The following is a 25511-nucleotide window of genomic DNA, read 5'->3' as shown; positions in this document are numbered from 1 at the left end:
TTATTTATTGTAGTAACATTTACATGTTGATACAAATATAAGGAAATGTCTGGGAACATATTCACTAAATCAGTACTGTCTCTAAATTTGACGATCTTGATACTTTTTCTCTGTTACATATGTCTATTGTTTGTATTTATTTATACATATATATTAAGTGTGTGAAAAAAAATTATCTCAGTGGGCTATGGGCTCTTTCAACAAAAAAACTCAAAACCAGAAAAACAGTCCAGACACATCAATGCAAAACTTTACACGCAATTTCAGGTAATTAATAGACACTCTGAAGTTCATTTATGGATCACCTAGGTTTCTGCTCTAGCAAATACAGAGTTTAACAGCAGAAAAATTGGTAAGCTATCAGTTTCTCCCTTTATCCCCTGAGGGCTGGCTCCAGGGCACACTCTGGGTACTGGGCATTGGCTGGATCTCTTCAATGGGGACTCCAACCTTACTGGAGTGAGATGCGACTTAAGCCCCTCTCATGGCTCCTGCTGTGTGGACACCTACTTGTGTGAGATGCAAGGCCTGGCCGTCTGTCCTTGACAACTTTTGGGGTCTGTTTCTAACCATGCATGCACGCTTAGCTACTTCAGCTGTGTCTGACTCTTTGCAACTCCATGGACTGTAGCCCGCCAGGCTCCTCTGTCCATGGAATTCTCCAGACAAGAATACTGGAGTGGGTTGCCATTCCCCCTTCCAGTGGATCTTCCCTACCTAGGGATTGAACCCATGTTTCCTGTGGCTCCTGCATTGCTGGTGGATTCTTTTACTGCTGAGTCAGCTAGGAAGCCTGTTTCTAACCATCCAGATCACTAATTCTTAAAAGGAGAGAAGGCAGGGATATGAGAGTGCAGTTTGTAACATATATTCAATGTTATCATTTCATATCTGATAGTAAAAGAAAGCTAGTCTTTTCATAATATAAATGTGTCTGGTTGGGGATATGCCACATAGGACTCGAGTTCTAGAGAGCTGAGAGAAGCAGGTGGGAAAGTAAGCAAATTATTCTCTTTCAACCATGCTAAGGAGGTTGAAATTTGTTCTGAAGGCAAATAGAGGAATTACTTAAAGGCTCCAAGCTGGAAAGTGACATGACTTGACACAGCTCGACTCCTTTGGCTGTGTGGTGGAGAAAGGGTTAGGGGGAAGCAGGCTAGGGAGTGGGCTTGTGCAGCGATTCAGTTTAAGAAGTGATGGGTCTTGGATGCTGGGTAACAGCAAAAGGAGCAGAAATAAGTCAGTGATTTGGAGGAAGAGACATTCCAAAGGTAGAATGTTTGGATTTATTAATTTGGGGGTGTGGTAGCCAGAGTCTAGAAAGATTCCCAGGTTTCTGGCGTGGGCAGCTGGTAGATGGTGATGCCATATTGATAGAGGATGCTGGAAGCAGCACTGGGGTATTTGGAGGGGATGGAAATAGTAGATCCGAAATACATGTTATTTCTCTTTCCATGCCTCCAGGAGATTGACAGAAAGCCCTTGTATGGATGCCAGGGCTGACACCCACTTCCAGGTCTCCTGCCATGTTTTTCTGAAAAGAGTGGAAGCTCCACCATGCCCCACTCTGGTCTGTCACCCCTCCCCTCTGCTATGTGAGCCTTAGCCCTTCCCCTCCCTCCTTTTCAACAACTTGCACCCCGTGGACTGTAGCCCTCCAGCCTCTTCTGTCCATGGGATTTCCCAGGCAAGAGTACTGGAGTGGGTAGCCATTTCTTCCTTTAGGGGATCTTCCTGATCCAGGGATAAAACCCACATCTCTTGCATCTCCTGCATTGGCAAGTGGGTTCTTTACCACTGAGCTACCTGGGAAGCCCCAACACAGTTGTAGCAGATGATAAATTTAGAAGAAAGGCCATGAACAAGGGTTATATCAGCCCAAGGGGAGGATTTAATGATGACCAAGCAAGACACGTATTAATAATTGATATATATCTTTTTATTACGCACAGATAAAGGATTTAAAACTGTGGTTATCAAAACTATACATCTAAGCATGTTCACAAAATTGTTGACACACTGAACAGAGAAAAAGAGTACAACAGGGGTGCTCAAACTGGCCACAGGGATTTTCAGGGTACTCTTTTTACCCTCATAGATGAAAAACAGCAACAAAATCAGGCTCATTCAGGAAAAACCAGAAGAGAGAAGTATTGTATTTTGAAACTGATAATAGTCCTTTTTAGAAAAACATCTGTCGGTTTCATGAACAACCCCCAGCTAAAACAAACAGGAAAAAATCACACGCACGAGTCACTCAACAAAATGTGCTCTGTTAACACAATCAGCAGTACAACCATCACTCAAACCATGAGGTAGTTACAGTACAAAAGACCAGCACGCAGGTGCGCACCCCCACACACACTCACAACCACACCCACCACAGAACACACACAGGAAATGGGTTTACAATCTCATTACAGACAAGGAAAAGATCTTTTGTTTTGTTTAGAAAATGCTATAGAAACAGCTTTGACATAAGGAATCTGACTTTTCAAATACAGAGTAATGGCTGGTACACACCACGTGGTGAAAAGCTGTAGGGTATTACACAGACAATCTGCCTTGGAATTTAGAGCATTTCAACAATAGCTTTAGCATAAAACAAACAAAACAAAATGGCCTCTGCGAACGAAGGGTGTAACCTGCAGCAGTAACAAAAGAGTTTTCAAATAGAGAAATTTAACTGGAATATAAAAACTGTTTTAAAGAAACTTATAGGATGTGTTATAAAGTAGAGCTTATACTTTGTATTCATTAAAACTGTGAAGTATGAAGCAATTGGAAATGCTATAACAGGAAGGTAGGGAGAAAACACAGTATTTTTTAAATGTTCACTTTTTAGAAACATTTCAGAAATACTTAATGACATTCACTCTCCAATAACACAGGATCAGGTTTCATCAACATGAATTTCTTGATCTGAATAATACTTCTGGATAGTAAGACCCAAATACATAAAAGTTGACTTCTTCTCTTTTAAAATCTCTTGGCTTGCATCCATAAATTTGTAAATTAATTTTAAATTATTTATAAAATCATTGGCAATGCAGCATCTCTCTCAAAAATATACATTTGAATATATTACAAAAGGTTTTAAACCCTGTCCATCTAAGAACTGGATCTTTTAATACCTCTTAATAGTTAATTTTCTTTTTAACAAGATGGACAGGGATTTTTAAAAAGCAAAGAACTGATCAAAAGAATTCACAGTAACTGAAATTAAACATTTCATATGGAGTAACTTAAATTTATCTAAAACACTTAAATATATCTTTATACACAGACTTTTGTAGTAAAATATAGCTATAAGTGACTTAAAGACTCTAGTCTTCTTTGAAGACATCTTTAAACTTTTTTATACATAGAATATGCTAAAACAATACATTCTGCTGAAGGTTAGGCAAAGCGCGTTATTTTCAAACACAGGTAGCGTAATCTAAGTCCTCCATGCTGATACCTTTATGTTAAAAATATAGTTAACTGAAGGCAAATTTTTTTTTCTAATCCCCTATCTTTATTTGTAGAAATCTGCAAAATTATCAATGTAGATAGCCTGGAAATCTTAGCCCTCAATCTGCTTTGGTTAAAATCATCTTGACTGAATGTTTATAACTATCAAATCAATCAGAGCAGGACTCTATTGTGGGGTAATAATGACTGTCAATCTCCACCTATTTGCCTTGTAGACACTGCCCTCCAGTCTCGGGCAACACCAACATTTCCTACTTAAGGCTCCATTCACAGAGAACCAGGCACAGCTTCCTTATTTTAAGAGCATTTAGATTTGCTTGTGAGTATTTTAGATGTAGAATCTAGCCTGTTTTATTTGTAGAGTTCTGAGTTGTTTGGGAGAATTCTGGTAAAAGAATAATATTTACTGGCAATCAAGTTATCTTCAGTAGTAAGTGATTTGGCATGGACACTTTCCTCTGGCATCTTTTTTTTAACATAGAGGTATCAGTTGAGCTTATTTTAGCTGCAAAGTGGCATATTATTGATACTCCATTTTAATAAAATTTACCTCAAATTCTTTTTGAGTTTGGTGATATATTTAAGGCAAGAAAACTAAAGCATCCAAATGAGTGCCTTTTTCCATATCTCATCTCTTTCTTGGCAGAATTGGTGACGCTGTTCAGATAACCAACAGAAAACCAAAAGAATCTGCCATACATTTGCAACTTGTAAGAGCTTGGTGCTTACAAAAGAGTCTATTAAAAACGCTGACATGTTTTGCATGGAAACATTAATTCTCCCAAAACTGTTTAAGAATAAACAACTCTGAAGGTGTAGGACATTTTCTAAACGGGAATGAATTTTCTCCAACTGAAAAAACAAAAGTGCCAAATGACATATAATATACGTGTACTGGTATATGTATCACTGTGCAAATTCCTCCTCAGCTTTACAAAAGAATTTTGCCCCTGTTTACACATTCATTTAGTAGAGCACAGTGTCATAAATGGGCATAAATCTGCAGTCCCAGATTTTGGCCATTTTCAATTTCTATATGCCTATAAAGAAATACAAACTTTGCGTTAAGACATTTTTGCAGTTGGTGTGTGAGTGTGAGGAGAAGGAGGAAGCTGATAAGGAACTCAGCACTGGTTTTGGCCCAGGGCACAAGAAAGGAATGTTGCCTTGATGTGTGTCAGGATGCAGTCCCGGGGGAGCACCCATCAAGCTGACACAGCGGTCCCACAAGTGTGGCAGCAAGGTGAGAAGTGTGCATCCTGAAGGTGCAAATTAGACATGGAGGAACACACTTAAAAAGTCCTGAAGCATTTCTTTTGTTTTACATCTTGGTTCAGTTAGAAAATAATCTTTGGCCACATCTCCTCACTGGCTCTACTATCTGGCTATTCCTTTTACCAACTCCTTGCATCTGGGTAAAAGGCAGGGCTTCAAATTATGGATGCTCTTACCTGGACAAAGCAGCATTTTAAAAACTGGCATGTGTTTCACATTGAAAACCCCCAAGCCTGTGAGGGGCTGGTGGAGAAGGCCACCACCTTAGCTTTCTCACATGAATCTAGTGTGTTACAGAAGTCCAGGGGGCCCGATTATGTCAGCCCTGGGTGGGGGGTGAACACAACAGGTGATGGTTATACTGAAATTCACTCTCTTTACAAGGGAACAGCAGTTGAGCCTTCCGAGCCTGGAATCTGGACACAGGTGTGGGCCCCCAGGCCTGCCCTTGCTGGCGGGCGGGGCAGGCTAGGCCGTGCTGCTGCTGGAGCAGGGTGTGCTCTGCGTGCTGCCAATGCTGTGGGCTGCGCTGCTGTTCTCTGAAGCTGGCGGGGACGTGGGCACTTGCTGCCTTCCTGCTGTCTCTCCTGCAGTCAGTACAGAAAAGGAGAGACGCATGTTACATGTGTTCATTTCTGGAAAGACCATTTCATCTGGGACTCTTCTCAACCATGGGCAGAAGCAGCTAGATCAGAAGGCCTCCCATCATGAAGCTGTTTCTACTTGTTGCCGTTTTGTTTTGTTTTTAAAGCCCCTTGTGCAGGGAAAAGAGAATGTTTTCAAGGTGACTGACAGACAGTTAATAGGGGCAAATACCTCCTAATAGTTGAGGATGAATGCCCAGGATTTCAGTGCCTACAACCTTTGAAGAAACCACCGTCATCTGTACTGTGTGGTCCAACTGACCAGCACCTGTATTCAGGGAACATCTCCTTTCATAAAGGTATCAGAGGGTTTGGAGAATGAGACCTTTAAACTGTAATGAGATCACCTTGGCAGTTTGGAGGCCTTTTTCTGAATACACCTGGTCAAAATAAGGGTGGTGATGCCAAGGTTTCACCCTAGCTGTAGCAGAGAGTGCTGTGTGACGAGCACAGGACCCACACCTGAGAAATGGAGGTGGGAAGACCCGGTGCTCAGAAAAACCTTTTGAAGAAGGGGTTTAGCTGTCGCACAAGGGACTGTGGTTGCCAGGAACACCCCTCCATCCTGAGGTTTGCAGCCTGAGTATCTCCTCACACATCAAGTACCCTACTTTTCATCACACACCCCACTGCATTTTAGCTAAGCCCATTCCTTGCGCCAAGTGCGCAGGACTGTAGGGAGGGAGGAGACCTTGGGTCACACACATGGTTTGCATTTAGCACAGCAAAGAGCTCTAGAGCTATCTTTTTCAACAAAACTGGCCTCAGAGCAGCCCTCAAAAAAATGGCTCTAGGTAGGGAAAAGCAATCAAGGCTCTCCGATGACAAACACAGCATTTTCTTTGAAAAGTCAAAGCGTAAACTTCATAAACTTCTGGTCAGTGGTCTCCCCGCTCCAATGTGGGAAGCCCCAGAGGGCCAGGTCTGTTTATGAGTGAGCCTCCTCTTTCCTGTCAGCCTGAAACACACAGCTCTCTGCCGGAGATAAGCAACCCTCTGGCCTCTTCGTTAAAACAAAACACACCAGCAAAGGCTCTGCCCTCCAAGCACAGGAACTCGGCCCGTTACCCCTCAAAAACCTCTGCCAAAACAGCAGTTCCACAAAACAGAGAAGCAGCTCATGTGGTACAGCTTTCCCCGTCACCCATTTAGGAACCACCTAGTGACAACACACATTCAGGCTTCAACCTCAGGGTCTTCACATGCTTGTTGCATATTTGGCTCATGCCGTATTTTCTCTGATTGTCTATTCTTCTGGGATTGGAGGGATGGAGAGGGAATTGTGGGTCAATATTTCTCAGAGCAGAGAAACATTGTATTTTCACTCTTTTTTTTTGGCAATCTATATTTTGGACCCTTTCTAGCGCTGCCCTCTACCCTTCATGTGTGCATTTAATTAAAGGCAGGGATGTTTGCCTCAATGACAGTGACTTTCTGCCAGAAATCCACTTTCCCCAGAGTGGGAACTTTCTTTCTAAAAGGAAATTAAATCTGTTAGCTATTCTGAATTCTTACGGCTATCAGAAAAAAAGCCCCAAACCTCTAGAGACTGGAACAACTCGTGATCAGCTTGAAAAATTCAGCCCCCTGCCAACCCACATGTGGATCCACACCCATTCTCATTGTTATCAATTAGCAGGACTAATATGACTGTTGTGAAGGACATTTTAAAAATACCTCTTCCCCATTTAAATAAAGGATATATCAGAAAAGTAGGAGGTAAGTCAACATACCACCCTCCCCACTTTGGCTCACCTGGGCTTCGTTTGTTTGGCCTGATAGCGGCTAAATCAGCAAGAAGGCCTTGGCTTGTCCTACTGACAGTGAACAAGTCTGTCTCATCCCGAATGCGATATGTGCATGTTTAGTCACATTCAGGAAAAGTGCCAGTACTACGCCCTGCCCAGGAAGTCTGAATATTTGCTTTCCGATGTCTATTTGCCAAATATAATTTGTTGCCATGTCAGTTTATTTTAATCATTACCCATTAAAAAGGTCTCTCAAATTCCAGAGTTTTGGAAACTCTTGTGCTGCTGATACAAAACACTGTCCAAAATGAAACCCCAAGCAAAACAAAACAAAGAAGTCCCCTATACTCAAGATTGCAAGATCCATTTCACCAGGGTGAACAAGTCAACTTAACCCAATAATCCCCTGGCTTTGAGCCAACAGTGTGCCAAGGAGAATCTCTGTCAGAGAATCTGCTTGGAAATGTTGAAAACATCCTCTTTAGACTATCCCTTCTAGCCCTGGGTCTATTTTCACATGTAAGATGTGAGAGTTCTCATTATAACCAAGTTGTTAAAAAACTTTTACCTTTTGAGAAATCAAGAAAAGTTTTCTCACTGTCAGACGCAAGTGGCACTATAGAAAAATCCACCATGAGAAACAAAAGTTTAACGTGCAGATGTTTCTGCTTAAAAAGCCAACAGAGTCCCTTAGGTTTTCTGAGATGTGTCCTTTGGTTTTCTGCTCTCTAGCACAGTGACCTCTGATGTCTTGGAGCACTGAGTTTCTTCAAAATATCCCCCGGGTGACAAATACAACCAGCCTCCTTCTGGAGAAGATGGGCAGTAAGGACCGCAGGGCTACGCAGAGCAGGCCCACTTAGCAAATGCAAGTTCAAGGAAGGCCCCTTGACCATGGATTTCAAACTCGGCCATAAGAAGAAATGTGTTTAGTCTTCGTGCTTTGTTCCTAAAATCTCAAACCATGGAGGAAGAGACCCTTGGGAAGGAGAGTGAGTAGGGAAAAGACGTATCTGGCACATGTTGTCCTCAGGATAAGGGTGTGTTACGCCAAAGATTCATCCCACTCAGCTCATGCATTAGCCTGCTGCTAAGCCTTGATATTGCCAGAGATGCCCTTAGAAACAGAAAAAAAAAACCCATATTTTAAGGGATAACCCGTTTCCTTTCTTCAGTTTAGCATGGAGCTGTTCAGATCTGATTTCCTGCCACTTTTTGGCAGTTTACAACTGGATTCTTATCCCTGTATTTTAGCATGGCAGGTCCTACAGAAGAAACTTTAAGATGTGAATAGCATGGAGAAGCTCTATGGGGAAACAAGAACAGAAGAATTTTAAAGAAAAGTGAGAGGAATCTCAATTATTTACCCCAAAGCAGATAGGTTGCAAATACTGGCCACAGAGAATTATTAGAGAGGAGCAGACAGGTGTTCTTTATCTCCCTGGAGGGCAGAACACGAGGAAATGAGTTTAAATGGCAGTGATAGAGATTTAGGTCACACAGAAGGGAGCTTGCTCATTATGAGGATTGGTTAGTTATAGTGGGAATTTGTGGAATTTCTTTCTTGGGAGATATTTAAGCATTGGATTGAAAACCATGTGCCTGGGGGTGATTCATCCTCAACATTACTTGACACTGCAGAGAAAACAAAGGTATTTCCCTCTTAGGCCTATGTGTGGGTTGCAATTTTGTACCAATTGTCTCAATCTCTTGATATCCTAATTGTAACTATTTCACAAACTCACTCTGGTAAGGATAGCGAACTAGACCACCTTTAGAGAAGCTTCCCATCACTATTCACCATTTTCAAAAATTGCTCCTCCTCACTTTTCAAGCTGAAAGACTTTCCTTTTGCAGGCAAAACTTTGCAGGAATGAATTAGATGTTGTTATAAGTTATGGAGAAAGAAGAAATGTTCCAAGGAAGGAAGCAAAATCTTTCAAAATATTCTGCTTCCCACTTTCTTTCAATATTACTGCAATGTGATCAGCCTGTTTCACACTTGCACTTTGGTTTTCCATGGGCATCTTAGTTGAACTCAACCTGAGCACTTGGGTGAAAAGAGTGGATCCTGCCTTCTTTCCAGTCATACAAGGGTTTCCATCTATTCCACCTGCATCTTTCTGATCCCTGTAACTTAGCCTCTTGCCTCCAACTTTAGTCACACTTTAGCTGATCTTCTTGCTGTTTCTGAATTACATTTGGGAGTATGGAGAAGCTTCAGACTTCTAGAAACATCTGAAGCCTCCAGAGACACTCCTAATTAAAAGACATGATTCACAACCTGCCTGACTTCAGGCTCTACTACAAAGCCACAGTCATCAAGACAGCATGGTACTGGCACAAAGATAGAAATATAGATCAATGGAACAAAATAGAAAGCCCAGAGATAAACCCACGCACATACGGACACCTTATCTTCGACAAAGGAGGCAAGAATATACAATGGAGAAAAGACAATCTCTTTAACAAGTGGTGCTGGGAAAACTGGTCAACCACTTGTAAAAGAATGAAACTAGAACACTTCCTAACACCGTACACAAAAATAAACTCAAAATGGATTAAAGATCTAAACGTAAGACCAGAAACTATAAAACTCCTAGAGGAAAACATAGGCAAAACACTCTCTGACATAAATCACAGCAGGATCCTCCATGACCCACCTCCCAGAATATTGGAAATAAAAGCAAAAATAAACAAATGGGACCTAATTAAACTTAAAAGCTTTTGCACAACAAAGGAAACTATAAGCAAGGTGAAAAGACAGCCTTCAGAATGGGAGAAAATAATAGCAAATGAAGCAACAGACAAACAATTAATCTCAAAAATATACAAGCAACTTCTGCAGCTGAATTCCCGAAAAATAAACGACCCAATCAAAAAATGGGCCAAAGAACTAAACAGACATTTCTCCAAAGAAGACATACAGATGGCTAACAAACACATGAAAAGAGGCTCAACATCACTCATTATTAGAGAAATGCAAATCAAAACCACAATGAGGTATCATTTCACACCAGTCAGAATGGCTGCTATCCAAAAGTCTACAAGCAATAAATGCTGGAGAGGGTGTGGAGAAAAGGGAACCCTCTTACACTGTTGGTGGGAATGCAAACTAGTACAGCCACTATGGAGAACAGTGTGGAGATTCCTTCAAAAACTGGGAATAGAACTGCCATATGACCCAGCAATCCCACTGCTGGGCATATACACCGAGGAAACCAGAATTGAAAGAGACGCGTGTATCCCAATGTTCATCGCAGCACTGTTTACAATAGCCAGGACATGGAAGCAACCTAGATGTCCATCAGCAGACGAATGGATAAGGAAGCTGTGGTACATATACACAATGGAATATTACTCAGCCATTAAAAAAAATACATTTGAATCGGTTCTACTGAGATGGATGAAACTGGAGCCCATTATACAGAGTGAAGTAAGCCAGAAAGAAAAACAACAATACAGTATACTAATGCATATATATGGAATTTGAAAGATGGTAACGATAACCCTATATGCGAGACAGAATAAGAGACACAGATGCATAGAACAATTTTATGGACTCTGAGGGAGAAGGTGAGGGTGGGACGTTCTGGGAGAATAGCATTGAAACATGCATATTATCATATGTGAAACAGAACACCATTCCATGTTCGATGCATGAGACAAGGGCTCAGGGCCGGGGCAATGGGATGACCCAGAGGGATGGGATGGGGAGGGAGGTAGGTGGGGGGTCCAGGAAGGGGAACACATGTAAACCCATGGCTGATTCATGTCAATGTATGGCAAAAACTATTACAATATTGTAAAGTAATTAGCCCCCAACTAAAATAAATAAATTTATAAAAAAAAAAGACATGATTCAGGTGGACCTGGGTATGTGCTTGACTTCTGCTTTAAGAACACATGGTGTATTCAACTAAGGATTGTTGAACAGAAGCCTGTTAAACAGAAGGTTACTCTCTGAGGAGAATGAAACTAGGGTTCTGGGAATGACAACACCAGCACAATTGACGGTAGAGAAACACAATGACAGAGGAGAACAAAACACCTACATATTGAATGTTGTGACCCCCGGAATGTTGACAGCCTGATCTATAACCTCCAAGAAGGAAACAGGAAAACCTGTTTCACAGAAAACATGATGAACTCAAGAGGAAAGATCCAAAGATGTGATATCAGGAGTTCCTCAATAAAAGGCCCAGTGCAGTGGCACCCCACTCCAGTACTCTTGCCTGGAAAATCCCATGGATGGAGGAGCCTGGTAGGCTACAGTCCATGGGATCACTAAGAGTCGGACACGACTGAGTGATTTCACTTTCACTTTTCCCTTTCATGCACTGGAGAAGGAAATGGCAACCCACTCCAGTGTTCTTGCCTGGAGAATCCCAGGGATGGGGAAGCCTGGTGGGCTGCCGTCTATGGGGTCACACAGAGTCGGACACGACTGAAGCGACTTAGCAGCAGCAGCAGATCACCCTAAGTGAAGTTCAAAATCAATATGTTCCACCCACAAGCTCAGAACTTCCCTATTCTTAAATAATTCTATATTAATATTCTCAGAGAGATAAGATATTGTACCCATAAGACAAGAGTAGGACAAGTTTCTTTAACTCATGGGAAAAACTTCTTGGAATTAACAAACTTGAAGGCAATATTAAAAATGCAATAAGAAACTGAAAGATAAAAATGAAGAAATCTCCTAGAAAAGAAGGGGAAAATATGGAGAAAGGGTTGTGTGCAATAAGAAGAGGAGAATTACAGCACAATTCAAGAAGTTCAACTTTCAAATAAGAAGATTTCTAGAATGAGAGAACAGAAAAAACATGGGCAAGAAAAAAATAAATAATTCTAAAAATTCTCAACAATAAAGGACATAGTTTCTAGACTGAAAGGCCTCAATTAATGCCCAGTATAATGAATGAAAATATACCTACATCAGGCACTGCAGGCACTGTCATTATAAAGTTTCTTCCAGAAAGAAAAAAAAAAAAACAGATTAGGAATCTGAATGACTTTAAATTTCCTAAAAGCAATCTTCAGAGCTAAAAGTCAGTGAGGTGTGCTTTCAAAATTCTGAAGAAAAAACACTTGAAGTCTAAAATTCTATACCGTGGCAAACTATCTATTAGTGTTTATACAAAATGAGGATATTTTCAGACATGCAAATGATATTTTCACACATGTGAAAAACATTTCTCTCTTACGTTCTCTTTAAACGAAGAAGGAGGAAGACACAGGATCCATGACACAGGACATCTACAACTCAAAAGTATTGAGGAAAATGAGTCAGTAGAATACCTGATGTTTGAACGTCTGAGTGTAAAAGGAGATTGAGATAACTGGAAGAGTCAACAGATGAATTCATGGTGATGGTTGAGTTGCTAAGTCGTATACCAGTATAATTCTATTTGGAGGATGATTTCTGCCTTTAAGCTATGTACATATTGTGATAAAGCTACAAAGTTTACTGAATAATATAAATAAATGCTTTTGTTCCTCTCCTTAAAAAAAAACAAAACACAGATATATATTGCACACAACTTTTGCGAACTTCATGATTCAGTTTAGGGACTCTGACCTTGTTAGGTTCCCAGGAGCATGAAGATTCTGTGACTCCATTCCAGCACCATTTCCACTCTCACTGCTCCTCCTCTCTGCACTATCTTAGTGGAGAATGTAAGTTTTAGGAATGGGGTTTTCCAGACAGTGAATATAGCTTTCAGAAGTATCCATTATTATACCCAAAGCTGTCATATGATAAAAGCAGGGATCCAGATTTTTTGGACTAACATGTATTCCATGTACATAAGTAGATCTCCACATTTCAAACCTAAGCCTTGGTTCTGTGCTCTGTGCTGCAGATAGAGTGGAAAGCACAAAGGGAAATATCTAAACTGAGGACTATTTTAGCTACAGAGGCAGATGTTGCCTGAACCCCCAAATATACCATATAAGGTCTGAGTTCCACAGCTTAGATTATTGCAGAAATTGAATGGACTGAGTCAGAGTTTGTATAGACACCTCTTTCCACTGGCCACCACATTATGATCTTTTCTTTTTATCTAAACTTGCTGCTGGCTGATCCAGGTAAGAAATGGAGGGTGTTCTCAATAGGAAACTACCACTTGGCCCTGCAGTAAGTCTTTTTCTTTCTTGCATGACACTGGTATTCCTTAGGAGTGCTCTTTAAAATGAACCAGAGGCTACAGCTTTGAATAGAAAGTCATTTCAAGCTGTGATGCTAACAGGTTTAGAATCCAAATGACTTGAGTTTAGAGTCCAAGTGTCTATAAAGCCTTTCAGTTTCCAAATGAGCCTAACTTATTTTGCTACAAACCATCACAGGAAGGGCTTTGGGTTTTTGTTTTTAAATCTACTTATAAATCTATTTCTATATTAACAAAACTTAAAAACTCCTTAAGTCTCTGTTTTCAGGGAGAAGGGAACAGTAACAACACATCTCAGAATTTAATGAGCAGCAATACATGTCATAAAGCCAGGTTTTGCTCTTTCCCAGGTTTGTCAGTGTATCTGTGGACAAGAGTCTGGGATTATCCGAGGGAATTCAGTGGGGTTTGTTCCCACACTGACACCATTTGGTTGCCCTTTTTTGCTTCGAGCTGGCTTCCTGGCCCTCCTGGCCTGAGATCAGATTTCAGAGTTTGGGAGTGTAGCTCTATTAGCAAGGCCAGTCATGATCAGCAGGTATGTGGTAAGCATCTGTGGGTGACTACCTTGTAGAAATCTTCAGGGCTACAGAGTCTTCTTGGAGTACTTTCAAGTTCATTCCTAATATATATAGCATAAGCTGCCAAGAGCTCTAGAACTGTACAGCCATGCAGGAGATTGGGGAAAGTTGCAAAGAACTGTGAGTCTGAGATTTGGATGTGTTAGTACTCCTGTAACAGAATTATTCACTCAAAGATGCTCCTCTGCTAAACATTGTCCCTTCCAGTGCTTTTGTAAGCTCTTCATGAAGAACAACATTCCTAAATGGATTCACAGATGTCCATATATCCTCAGTCTAACACTTAACAGACTTATTTCCTTTTGCTCACATGAAACAGACAGTTGACCCTTGGACAACGTGGGGCTTAATCTGCATATAACTGATAGTCTGCCTTCTGCATTCAAAGTTCTTCTGCACCCGCAAATTCTACCAACCATGGACCATGACAGCAGTATTTACTCTTTAAAAATAATCACATATAACCCACACTGTTTAAGAGTAACTGGCTTCACTCAAAGGTTGTTGATTAGGAACAATAATCTAAGGACTTAAAGCCTTACTGTTAAACTCCTAAAATTTGCTTTGGACTGTGTGACTTTCCTGTGCTTGGCACCATAGGGTTCATTCTGCTCCTTCTGCCATAATTTAAAATAACTCAGAGAATGCAGTATTTGAAGGGAAGATTCTGATGAGGATTAAGATATGACTTCTCAAAACACCCTTCCATACTTCTCTTTCCTTGAAAGCAGTCATTGCTTCAGATTGGCCAGTCAGACAGCCCAGTTCAGTTCAGTCGCTCAGTCGTGTCCGACTCTTTGCGACCCCATGAATCACAGCACGCCAGGCCTCCCTGTCTGTCCATCACCAACTCCCAGACAGCCCAAGGTAAGGCCAAAGATCGTGGTGTGCACTGGTTCAATGGAAAATAAATGAAACTCTAAACAGAAAGTCTGTGCCTGCCACTATCTGACTGACCAATTCAGTACCTTATCCAGGTTCACAGTGTAAATAAGCATTTAAAAACAGACAATACCAACTAGCTTGCTAGACATGTCTCAAAATGCATGTCTTTCCTTCCCATATTTACAAGGAACCTAAGAAAGATGTTATGAAATAGCAGTCCATTTGTTCCTTCCTCTCGCGCTACAGACTCCCCAAGCCTGGCTTGCATTCTGTCTTGGGATCAGAACAAGTTTTCTTTCTGTTCAGGCCAGAATGTTTCTACCTTGGGACTCGGGGGTCAGGGGCAGGAAGAAAGGCACATGATAATTTTTAGGAGTGGAAGAACATAACTTGAAAACAAACTGCTTTGTTTGACTATTTCTATTTACAGTTCATGAAAAAATACTCTAAAATTTTAAATAACTTTCAAGAAAGAGAAGAGAATTCAGTGCTTATCAAAGAAGAGATGGTATGGGTTTAAAAAAGGTTGAGAAATTCTGGTTTAAGCCATTGATTAGGGCCTCTGGTGGACAGTGCTCAGCATCTTAGCAGATGTGGTAATAAAATCTTGGCTTCCTTGCTTACTTCCTGTCCATTTATATGCCTATTCTGAAGTTCTCAGCTTTGGGTGAATGGTTTATGTTTCTAGTTTGTCTACATTAACTTTCTTTAATTAAGTCCTAACCACAAAATAGTTTTATTAGAAGCTAAACTTCAGCAACATCTGAAATACAATTAACGTATTTAAACATTCATTTTCTACAACTGCTTAAAACAAATTATAGTTTTGTAAAACCCAATTCATGCCAAATACATAAACGTGAAAATGGTGGGAATGAACTTTCTCTCTCTTTCATTCATTATTTCATCCATTCATCCATGCAGAGAAACATCAAATGTCTATAGTGTGCCAGGCACACAGGATGTGCACCAACTGACAGGCAACAGTCACACTAACCTGTGTGAGAATAGATGTACCACAAGGCCCCCGTCAGCAGTGCTCCAATCACAAATGCTGCGAACGCAATGCCCATCACGGTTAGGGTGTCCAGACCATGGAAGATCTCTACAATGATAAGAAACCAATGCATACTTTGAGTGAATCAGTATCACATGCTGCAATTTTATATTTGTTTCACAAGTATCATCAGAAAGGCTGAGAACCAACTAACAAACTCAGAGGATAAAAAGTGGATTCCAACAAAATACACTATATTTGTAACTTGCAAATATTTTCTCAAAAGAAAAATGAAATTCTCAGATTTCCAAGATACTTTCAGTTTGCAATTTACTTTGAGCATCAAACTTACTAAAAAGTCAGATTTGTCAGCTCTGTAAAACTTTAGGCCTGTGGTTCATTGCCTCAGTCTGAGGACATATTATTTGAACAGTAAAGGAGCTTGAAAGTCAAAGCTCAAGATGCTTGGGAATGTAAGGTAAACTTCCATTATCAAAATCTGGCTTCTCATTCATTGAACATTGAGACCCTACACAAAATACAGTGAGACACTACACAAAAACCACAAGCCAAATACTTTACAAACATACTTCCATGAACATTTAAAACATGAAAGATAACAGCAAGGAAAGTGGTGAGAAGGAGAAAACACAGAATAAGAATAAGCTGTTTCTGTAGAACATAACTTTCACTGATCTTCTCACATTTAAACCCTCCCTCTCAATAATTACCTATTGTGTCATTTAACACAACCTACTTTTTAACACTTTTCCAACCATGACCTTTCTATGAGGCAAATGGAAATACTCCTCAGTGGGGAGTGATGTCAATTTTATGGTCAGCAAGACATATAAATAGAACCAATTTGGCAAAGATTTTTACATTTGAAATTAATTCCAGGCCACAGAAATAGAACATTTCCTTTCATTTAAGAGAATTACCTTCTTTGAATCACTTATAAAAAGTAAAGATCAGTTTCTAAGAAGAGAGGTTTTCAGTGGAATAAAATTTCTAAAGTTTCCTCTTAAAAAAAAAAATTAATTAATTAAAGTACAGGATCTCTCCGTTACTTCAATACTGTTTCTATGCTCCTCTCCAGTCAGAAGTGACTCCAGCTGATCTCTATGTAAATTCAATCACTTTGCCTTAGGGCTCACTTCAGTGTTAAGATACAGGTGTAGATAGATAAATGTGACCCCAGACCAGCCCCAGCACTCAAAAGGAAGGCCTCAGGAAAAGTATGACATTGTGGAGAAGATTCTGAAGGATCCAAATTCCCAAGTTCTGGTTCCTACTCCTCTAGCCATGTGCCCCATAGAGTTCATTTAACTTCTAAAAAATGGGACAGCACTATCTTATCTTCTGAAGGCAGGGGGTAAACAAAAGGAGTTTGCAAAGGGGCTAGGGATCCCCTAGGAGGAATAAGAACCGGGAAGAACATTAAGAAGGTTAGGACAAACCAAGCCATCAACCTAATTTAATTTAGTCTGTAGGACAGATATTAAAAGATGACTTGTCTTTTCATGCCTACAGACGAAAAGTAGGGCATGATTAAAAGTTTTGAGTGAAAATACTCTAAAGTTCTAAAGACGGAGGTGTCATTTATGAGAATCAGACTACGGGAGTATAGGAGAATGTGTCCATCTGCGTCTCTTTCTGGGTTCATAATACTGTTCCGTGGTATTGTTAAAATAAGTACTCTTAATAGAATGGTTTATAAAGTATTTAGCATAAAGAAACTCTCCAAGCTAATTCTTATGTATACGTGATGGAATTAGCCATGGAGACTAAATCTGGAATGTCTTAAGGAGGAGAAAAAGTAAAGCTTCTCCCCACAGGCAACATTATCTAGATGAGTTCTGGGTGCACAGCCAGAAAGCCCAGGCTCTAGGCCTGCCTCGGTGCCAATTGTAACCGTGGGGGAAGTCACCGAAACACTTCTGGGTCAGAGTTTTCTTCTGTATAAGCAATGAAATTGCCCCAGATAATTTTCAACGTATCATTTTGTAGCAGTTGGTCTCTCTCTCTCTCTCTGTCTTCCAAGTGTTCGCAACACCCCTTGGACTAGTGATTGCCTTAATGGTATAGCAACTAGTTCCTTCAGCACTGCTTCTCTGAGCAGGAAGATACAGTTGATGATACAAAAAGCAAACCACTTCCATAGCTACATGTTAAGTCTTTCAGATCACAACCACTAAAGGTAAGTAAATGATGAACTTCTCCAAAACTAAGAAGCTACTACATTCCATTAAGGTGATACATACCAATGGGTCAACAAATTCATATTTAAAAATGGCAACGGTAGAGAGGAAAAAAGAAAGGAGAATGCAGGAAGGGAAAAAGAAAATACGAGAAAACAGGGGTGAGGGAGAATGAGAGCACAAGTCTCCTTATCAAAACTTAGGGTCTGGCAAATGTTCCGTAACCAACTCATTCTTATAAAAACCCAGGAGGCTTTATTTCAAAACAGTTGCATAAAGACTTACGTGGAGAAATTGGAATCGGTTCCTTAACACTTGGACCTGTTTCTGAAACAAAAACATAAATCAAGATGCATTCTACAGAGAAACCAAGTTCTAAGCAAGAGGTTATCAAAATCTCAGTAGAGGCTGACATTCTTCTATTTGTGAATACCTATTTCGTGAAAAGTCTGTCAATTATTCTATTTAGATACCAAGACTGTAACATGGATTACTCAGAAATTTTAAGCACTGTACTTTGTTAATGATCAACTGTATACTTTCTCTAACCTGAACAAAAACTGAAAGCAAACACCTAAACTTAAGGAATTTGAGTCTGATAGTTCATGCATGTGTGTGTGTGCGTGCGCACGCACACATGTGTATATACCTTTCTCTTTACTTACAAAAGGATGCAGTATCTTTAAGTATCATGTTTCTCCAGTGTATTTAATATTATTCCACTTTCAAAAAGTTGTTTAACATACACACGTATTGTAAAAAGCGTCTTTATTACTCCTCCTACCATTGTTGTCCTATAGTTCAGCTCCTCTTCATGCATCCACATTATTACAAAGCTTCTCTAACTGCTCTCCTGGTCTCCACTACTGCACCCAACCCAAATGTTTCCTCCCCCATATGTGCCCCCAGAACGACTTTTGCAGAGTCCAGGGCTGATTATGTTATTGCCCTGATTAAACCACTCAATGGTTTCCCTTCATTTACGGGAAAAAAGTCCAAACTCGTGAGCATGGCACGGAGTGATCTGCCTTCCTCTCCCCACGTCTCTCCAGCCTGTTTTCCTAATGGTTCCTCACCCATGCTGGGCTCCTCGAAGTTAAGTTCCCCCACTTCTCCAGGCAGTTCCATGTCATCACAAGTTGCAAGCCATTCCCTCAAGTATCCGCCCCGCACCACCTGCTCTGCTGGCATTTTCAGGGGAGGCGTTCATTCTCTGACCCTCTCACAGCCCCATACCCACCCCAGCAGAGCAAATCTCTCCCACTTTTGCTCATCCTCTCCCTCTTTTGTTATAAAGGTGTCACATCACAACTGAATTCTCTTAATTTTTTCCACCTCCAGGGCAAAGCCTGGATCTTATTCATCTGCAGACCCTCAGGGCTCGGCCAGGAATAGAAGAGCCTTTACCAGAAAGCTTAGTGAAGGACAGTTAGAATATTGCTGTACTTTTTGACGCATCAGGCTTCCCTGATGGCTCAGACGGTCAAGAATCTGCCTGCAATGCATGAGACTTGTTTTGGATCCCTGGGTCGGGAAGATCCTCTGGAGAAGGGAATGGAAACCCACTCCAGTATTCTTGCCTGGAGAATTCCATGGACAGAGGAGCCTGGATGGCTGTAGTCCATGGAGTCGCAAAGAGTTGGACACGACTGAAACGACTTAGCACGTACACACTTTTTTGTAAACGGAGGCAATAGAGGAATTTTGGAGTAAGACTGGATGAAAATGCTTATACGCTTTGACATTTCTATACAATGCCTTCGTGTTCAGAGAGGGCTATAGAGCCTGATCTCATTTGACGTTTCAACCAGCCCCATAAGGGAGGCAGAAACAGAATTCTTATCACTATCTTACAAAAAAGCAGTCTGAGACTCTTTGTCATGTGACCAGCCCAAGGTCACAGCTGGAAAGCATCAGGGTAGGGGCTGATCCAGGATTCCACATTCTGCCTAGCAGGCTAAATGACTGGAGAGTGTGGCTCTGTCCTTAGCTAGAGAAGCACTGATTAAGCAGATGCTTGTGCACTCTTGAGAGTCCCTTGGACTGCAAGGAGATCCAACCAGTCCATCCTAAAGGAGATCAGCCCTGGGTGTTCACTGGAAGGACTGATGTTGAAGCTGAAACTCCAATACTTTGGCCACCTCATGCGAAGAGTTGACTCATTGGAAAAGACCCTGATGCTGGGAAGAATTGGGGGCAGGAGGAGAAGGGGACGACAGAGGATGAGATGGCTGGATGGCATCGCTGACTCAATGGACATGAGTTTGGGTAAACTCCGGGAGTTGGTGATGGAGAGGGAGGCCTGGCGTGCTGTGATTCATGGGGTCGCAAAGAGTCGGACACGACTGAGTGACTGAACTGAACTGAACTGTGCACAGCTATGTGCTCTTCTCAACAGTGAGAGTATCACTGGTCACGGGGCAGCATATCATAGTCCACCATTTATTTTTGTACAAGTGAACTAAAGATGAATTTTATATTTGTAAGTCATTGAAAAAAAATCAAAATATTTCATGACGTGAAAATTATACACAATACAAATCTATTCATAAAGTTTTATTTGAATATAACGAGACTCATTCATTTATATACTGTCCACAGTCACTCTCAGGCTGCAACTGCAGTTAAGTAGTTGAGGCAGGGACTCCATAAGCCACAAACTGGACATATTCACCATCTGGCCCTTTATAGAAAAAGTGTGTTAAGTCTTGGCACACAGACTCTACCCCTGTTCTTGAGAGTTTAAAAGTAATGTGTTTAGTGCCTCTCCTCATCTCCGTTTTTATTCAATAAAAAAGGAACACACACCTTGTTCTGGAATCCAAAGTAAAGCAAAAAAAATAATTGTGAAAAATTGACCAAAACAATCAGCATTTGAGTTGATGTTTATAAAAATAGAGAAGCTAGACAGGATTGTTAAATTCTCAGGATTAACCATCTCAGCTGGTTGATTACATTCATGAAGCATGGGGTATCATGGTCTAGTTCTAGGGAGAGGAATGCTATGGGATGAAACAAAGCCACTACAATTGAAGTGTACCCCCTGGAGTTGTGCAGCATAGTGCCCCTGGGATTAGGATATATGAGCAAGTTATACTTAAATAAAATTACTAAGAAAACTAAAATAATTGTGTGTTTTTAAGAAAATGTATTTCAGTGTGCAGAACACATACCAACTACACAAGGCACATAAGAGACTGTCTTCTTGGAGGTTGGCCCCACCAGCCTTATTGGCAGCAATGAAGCAACAACAATGATGTCTTAACATCTGTACACTGTATAGTGTTTTACAGTCGACAAAAAAGCCTTCACTTATATTTTCTCATTTTAAATTCCCAAGGGTCCTATGAAGTAGGGGCATCTAACCACAAAATTCTCCTATTTGTAAAAAGTAGTGGTTTGATACACTGAACTAAGTCCAAAGGCATTTAAAGGTCTCTATAGGGTTCATCATGCGAGAAATATACACACTTCTGGGAAGAGTTCCATCCAATCAACCACTCATGGTTAAACTTTGTCACTCAGAATCCCCAAAAGGTTTCAAATAATGATTCTCCCCTAAGGAGACCTCGTATGTGAGAATGTAGGTTTTACAGTAAAGCTTGTGTGATAGATGACACTGTTGAAAATTCTTAATGGATTTACATTATTACCTAATCCTCTTACCCCACCCCAAATAGGGGCCTTCTCACACAGCTAAGCACAAACAGTTGTTGCTCATTTCCCCAGAGGTGAAGTTCCTCCATGCTTTCTGCACATAAACGGTAACAAGCACAGGCTGCAGAACCGAGGTTCAAGGATTTTATCCTTACTTTTGTGTTCCAAAATTCCCAATAAACTCTGAGTATAACTGAAATAGTTTGATCTCCACTGGAACCCTGTAATTGAGTTGGCATGCTGAAAGGAAAAGAGTGGACACAACAATATTTACTTTTGGTTTAAGGGTACGATTGCAAGAAAGAAATCCTAGCCATTGCTGTAAAGAGAACTTTTAACAATAAAGATTTCTGTACAGAAAGAACAAACTATAATCAACATTCTGAATTAAATCTTTTCATATATACTCTGAGCAAACTTTGGTCTGGCTCTAGAACCAAAACTTCCCTCCTCAGATTGTTTAGTCATGGTTTTCATAAAAAAGATATTTCTCAGGTTATGCATGAGTAACAGACCACAACTTCTGTCCTCCCACTGTCAATTCAGTTATCCTAAACATGGCAGGACTGGGCAGGCCATAGGGAAATGAAGTGTCTAACTGGTACCCACATCTATTAGTATTTGGCACAGAGAGAAGGATGGGGAGATAAAGAAGCTTGTGCAGGCCACTGAAGATACAGTTTTTACTAACTTTACCACACTGTAAATTAATCTCTTCTCTGGCTTCTTTCAATATTTATGGCATTCACTGTAATTGCCTTCTCACTTGTCTATATCCTTCTACTAGATCAGTGGTTCTCACCTGGGAGTGATTTTTGCCCACTAGCCTCTCCAGGGGACATTTGGAAACATCCAGACACATTTTGGGTTGTCACAACTGGTGGTGAAAGGGTTTGCTAAGGACATCCAGTAGGCAGAGGCCAGGGGTGCTGCTTAACATTCCACAATTCACAGGTCAACACCCACAGCAAAGAGTTATCCAGCCCAAAACATCAGTAGTACAGTAGATTGTATTGTCATATTTATTTTAAGCTATAATGAAAGTAGGCAAAGTGTTAGTTGCTCAGTCGTGTCTGGCTCTTTTTGATCCCTCGCCTGTCAGGCTCCTCTGTCCATGAAATTCTCCAGGCAAAAATACTGGAATGGGTAGCTTTTCTCTATGCATTAGATTGTAAAGGCATCAAACATAGGAAAATTGGTTTACTATATGCCAAGCATATAGTAGATCCTCAATAAATGTTTTTGGAATAAATAACCATAAATATGTGGCTCAGCTGGCAAAGAATCCACCTGCAATGTGGGAGACCTAGGTTCGATCCCTGGGTTGGGAAGATCCCCTGGAGAAGAGAAAGGCTACCCACTCCAGTATTATGGCCTGGAGAATTCCATGGACTGTATAGTCCATGAGATCGCAAAGAGTCAGACACGACTGAGTGACTTTCACAAAAAATCATATATATTTTATTATTGCATACAAGCCCTAGCAACTTAACCTCCACGCTGCTTTCAGAGTACTCTTCCTAAATGATCTGATGCTCGGTTCTCTACTCAAGATCTTTTGATGGATCTCAGGCTTTAGAGGTGCATACTGGAATATTTGTGAAACAAATGAAATGTCTGGGTTTCCTTCAAAACAATCCAGAGACAGGAAGTAATAAAACAAAATTGGCTATGAATTGGTAATTGTGGAAACCAGATGAATGGTTTGTAGGAGTTCATTCTACTATTTCTTGTTTTTGTTTAGATTTGAAATTTTTGAACCTAGAAGGTTTTCAAAATGTGAAGCACACTGAATACAATTAAACAAACAAACAAAAAAACCTATGATACCTCTCCCTTACTGAATAGAGACTGAATGTCTTGATCTGTTAATTAAGCATTTCTACCACCTTTTTCCTCGGCTTCCCCTCATCTTTACCTCTGCCTGAGGACAAAACCTGGCTGGTGCTTTAAAGTATTTTTGTTCTGGAAAAATCAAATGTGTTCCAAAAAGCAACGCCTCTCTTGGATTAATTTCCAACCGACATTCACAACTTGCCCTTTCACTCCCCTCTAATCCCCCCAGAAAGCCTATTTTGGCTGAGATGTTAAGAGGAAGGAAAGGAAATTAACATTTACTGAGTGCCCATGATATGTCAGGTGCTGTCCTGAGCATACTTTCATCTTTAAAAACTTATGTGGTGGAAATATGGAGAAAATTCAGTATTTTAAACACTTAACTTGCTAAGAATTATAGATTGTACATAAAGCATGTCAAATTGGGGGATGTTATTTTGTGCCCATTTTCCCCCCATATATATACCTATACACACACACACACACATATATATATATTCCCTAAACTTCAGAGAAATGATTACTTTTCCCTTTCACCATTAAAAAAAAAAATCATCGCTGACGTGGTGTAATCATTTTTATTATGTAAGCCCAAGTGTTCTCAAATGCTGTAAAAAGCAGTCACAGCATCCAAAGCAAACAGCACTAACATGCCTATATTTCAAGATATTTCAGAAAATATGGTAGGATGGCACCACCTCAACTATTTTAATTGTTTTGCCATAAACCATAATATGCATAAACTATTCACGTTTCCTGGGCTTTTCTTTGAGTTACAATTCAAAGTCACAGAACTTGTCCTAAACTTTAAGACTCTTAAATAGTTTACGTGTTTCCTAATATCTTAACCCTTCAGTGGAACAGACTTTTTTCCCTAAAACTCTTCACCTTCTTTTCATTTCATAATTATTAGAGATTTGGGTGCTAACCTGCATACCAATGTGATATGGCATGAACTGGGGAAGAGGCCAGGAAGAGGCATATGAAAGGACAGATGACTGTGTTGCTTGCAGATTTTATTAAAAACTAGAATCAACCTAAAGGAAATCAGTCCTGAATATTCATTAGAAGGACTGATGCTGAAGCTGAAACTTCAATATTTGTTAATCAATTTGGCCACCTGATGCAAAGAACTGACTCACTGGAAAAGACCCTGATGCTGGGAATGACTGAAGGCGGGAGGAGAAGGGGACGACAGAGGATGAGATGGTTGTACGGCATCACCAACTCAATGGACATGAGTTGAGTAAGCTCCAGGAGTTGGTGATGGACAGGGAGACCTGGCGTGCTGTGGTCCATGGGGTTGCAAAGAGTCGGACACGACTGAGCGACTGAACTGAACTGAACTGAGACTCAACCTCCATCTAGGATAAGGCATAAAGATTTAAGAGCACAGGCTCAAAGTTCCTTGATTTGAATCCCAGACCCACCATTTATTTATGTGGTGTGACCTTGGCCAAGTTACTTACCCTTACTCTATAACAGACTTGCCGCACAGAGAGGCCACGTGGATTAAATACTGTTACCCACAAAAAACATTTAGCATGAAGCCTTGCACTAAGTAAATGCTCAATAAATGTCAGATCAACATTATCATCATCTCCATCTTCATCATTACCACTACCATCATCATTATTGAAAATTTAAGCAAAAGAATTCTAATCCCAGAGTTGGTTCCCAAGGGACTGAGAGATCAAAGGTAGCAAAGATGTGCTGTGAAACTCAGGAAAGTTCCATTAATAACAGTGCTCCCCCACCCCCAAAAAACAACAGTGGCCCAGAGGAAGGACTCAGAATTACTTATTTAGTTTTGATGGCCTATTCTGCGTGCCCAGAGAAGAAAGAAACATCACCTGAAATGTGCCCTTGCTACTGGCAGTGGTGGCCACAGAGTAGCTGCTCTCTGGCTGACTGTGAAGTAGACAACCTCTATCTGCTGTCCCAGAAAACCCAACTGTTGAGAAATAAGATGGACCAAATGGCCAGGGAGAGCTGGAACTCTGGCCAGGTCTCCAAAGAGTATCTATGTAGTAGAAGGACAGT

The 25511-nt window shown here is 40.6% G+C and overlaps 1 protein-coding gene across 14 annotated transcripts in view; it reads right to left on the bottom strand.

The window, feature by feature from the left end:
- Positions 1 to 1917: 1917 nt before the first annotated feature.
- Positions 1918 to 25511, bottom strand: part of TGFBR3 (transforming growth factor beta receptor 3) — a 260538-nt gene continuing 236944 nt past the window's right edge. For 6 of the 14 annotated variants that reach the window (XM_081486431.1, XM_081486432.1, XM_081486433.1 and 3 more), the window contains 3 exons: positions 18261 to 18302; positions 15775 to 15882; positions 1918 to 5336 (listed from right to left, as the gene is read on the bottom strand). In XM_081486431.1, the coding sequence (XP_081342557.1) occupies positions 5218 to 5336; positions 15775 to 15882; positions 18261 to 18302 (269 nt within the window). In that variant the 3' untranslated portion in view covers positions 1918 to 5217. Of the gene's footprint in view, positions 5337 to 15770; positions 15883 to 18260; positions 18303 to 21444; positions 21873 to 25511 lie in introns of those variants that run through there. The other 8 variants (XM_081486439.1, XM_081486440.1, XM_081486438.1 and 5 more) reach the window with 4 other exon arrangements.

The sequence above is a fragment of the Giraffa tippelskirchi genome, chromosome 5 (genome assembly GCF_054371585.1).
Source record: "Giraffa tippelskirchi isolate mGirTip1 chromosome 5, T2T-mGirTip1v1.2.pri, whole genome shotgun sequence".
NCBI classification, from domain to species: domain Eukaryota; kingdom Metazoa; phylum Chordata; class Mammalia; order Artiodactyla; family Giraffidae; genus Giraffa; species Giraffa tippelskirchi.
The sequence above is the reverse complement of the archived record's forward strand: the minus strand, read 5'-3'. Positions and strand labels throughout refer to the sequence as shown.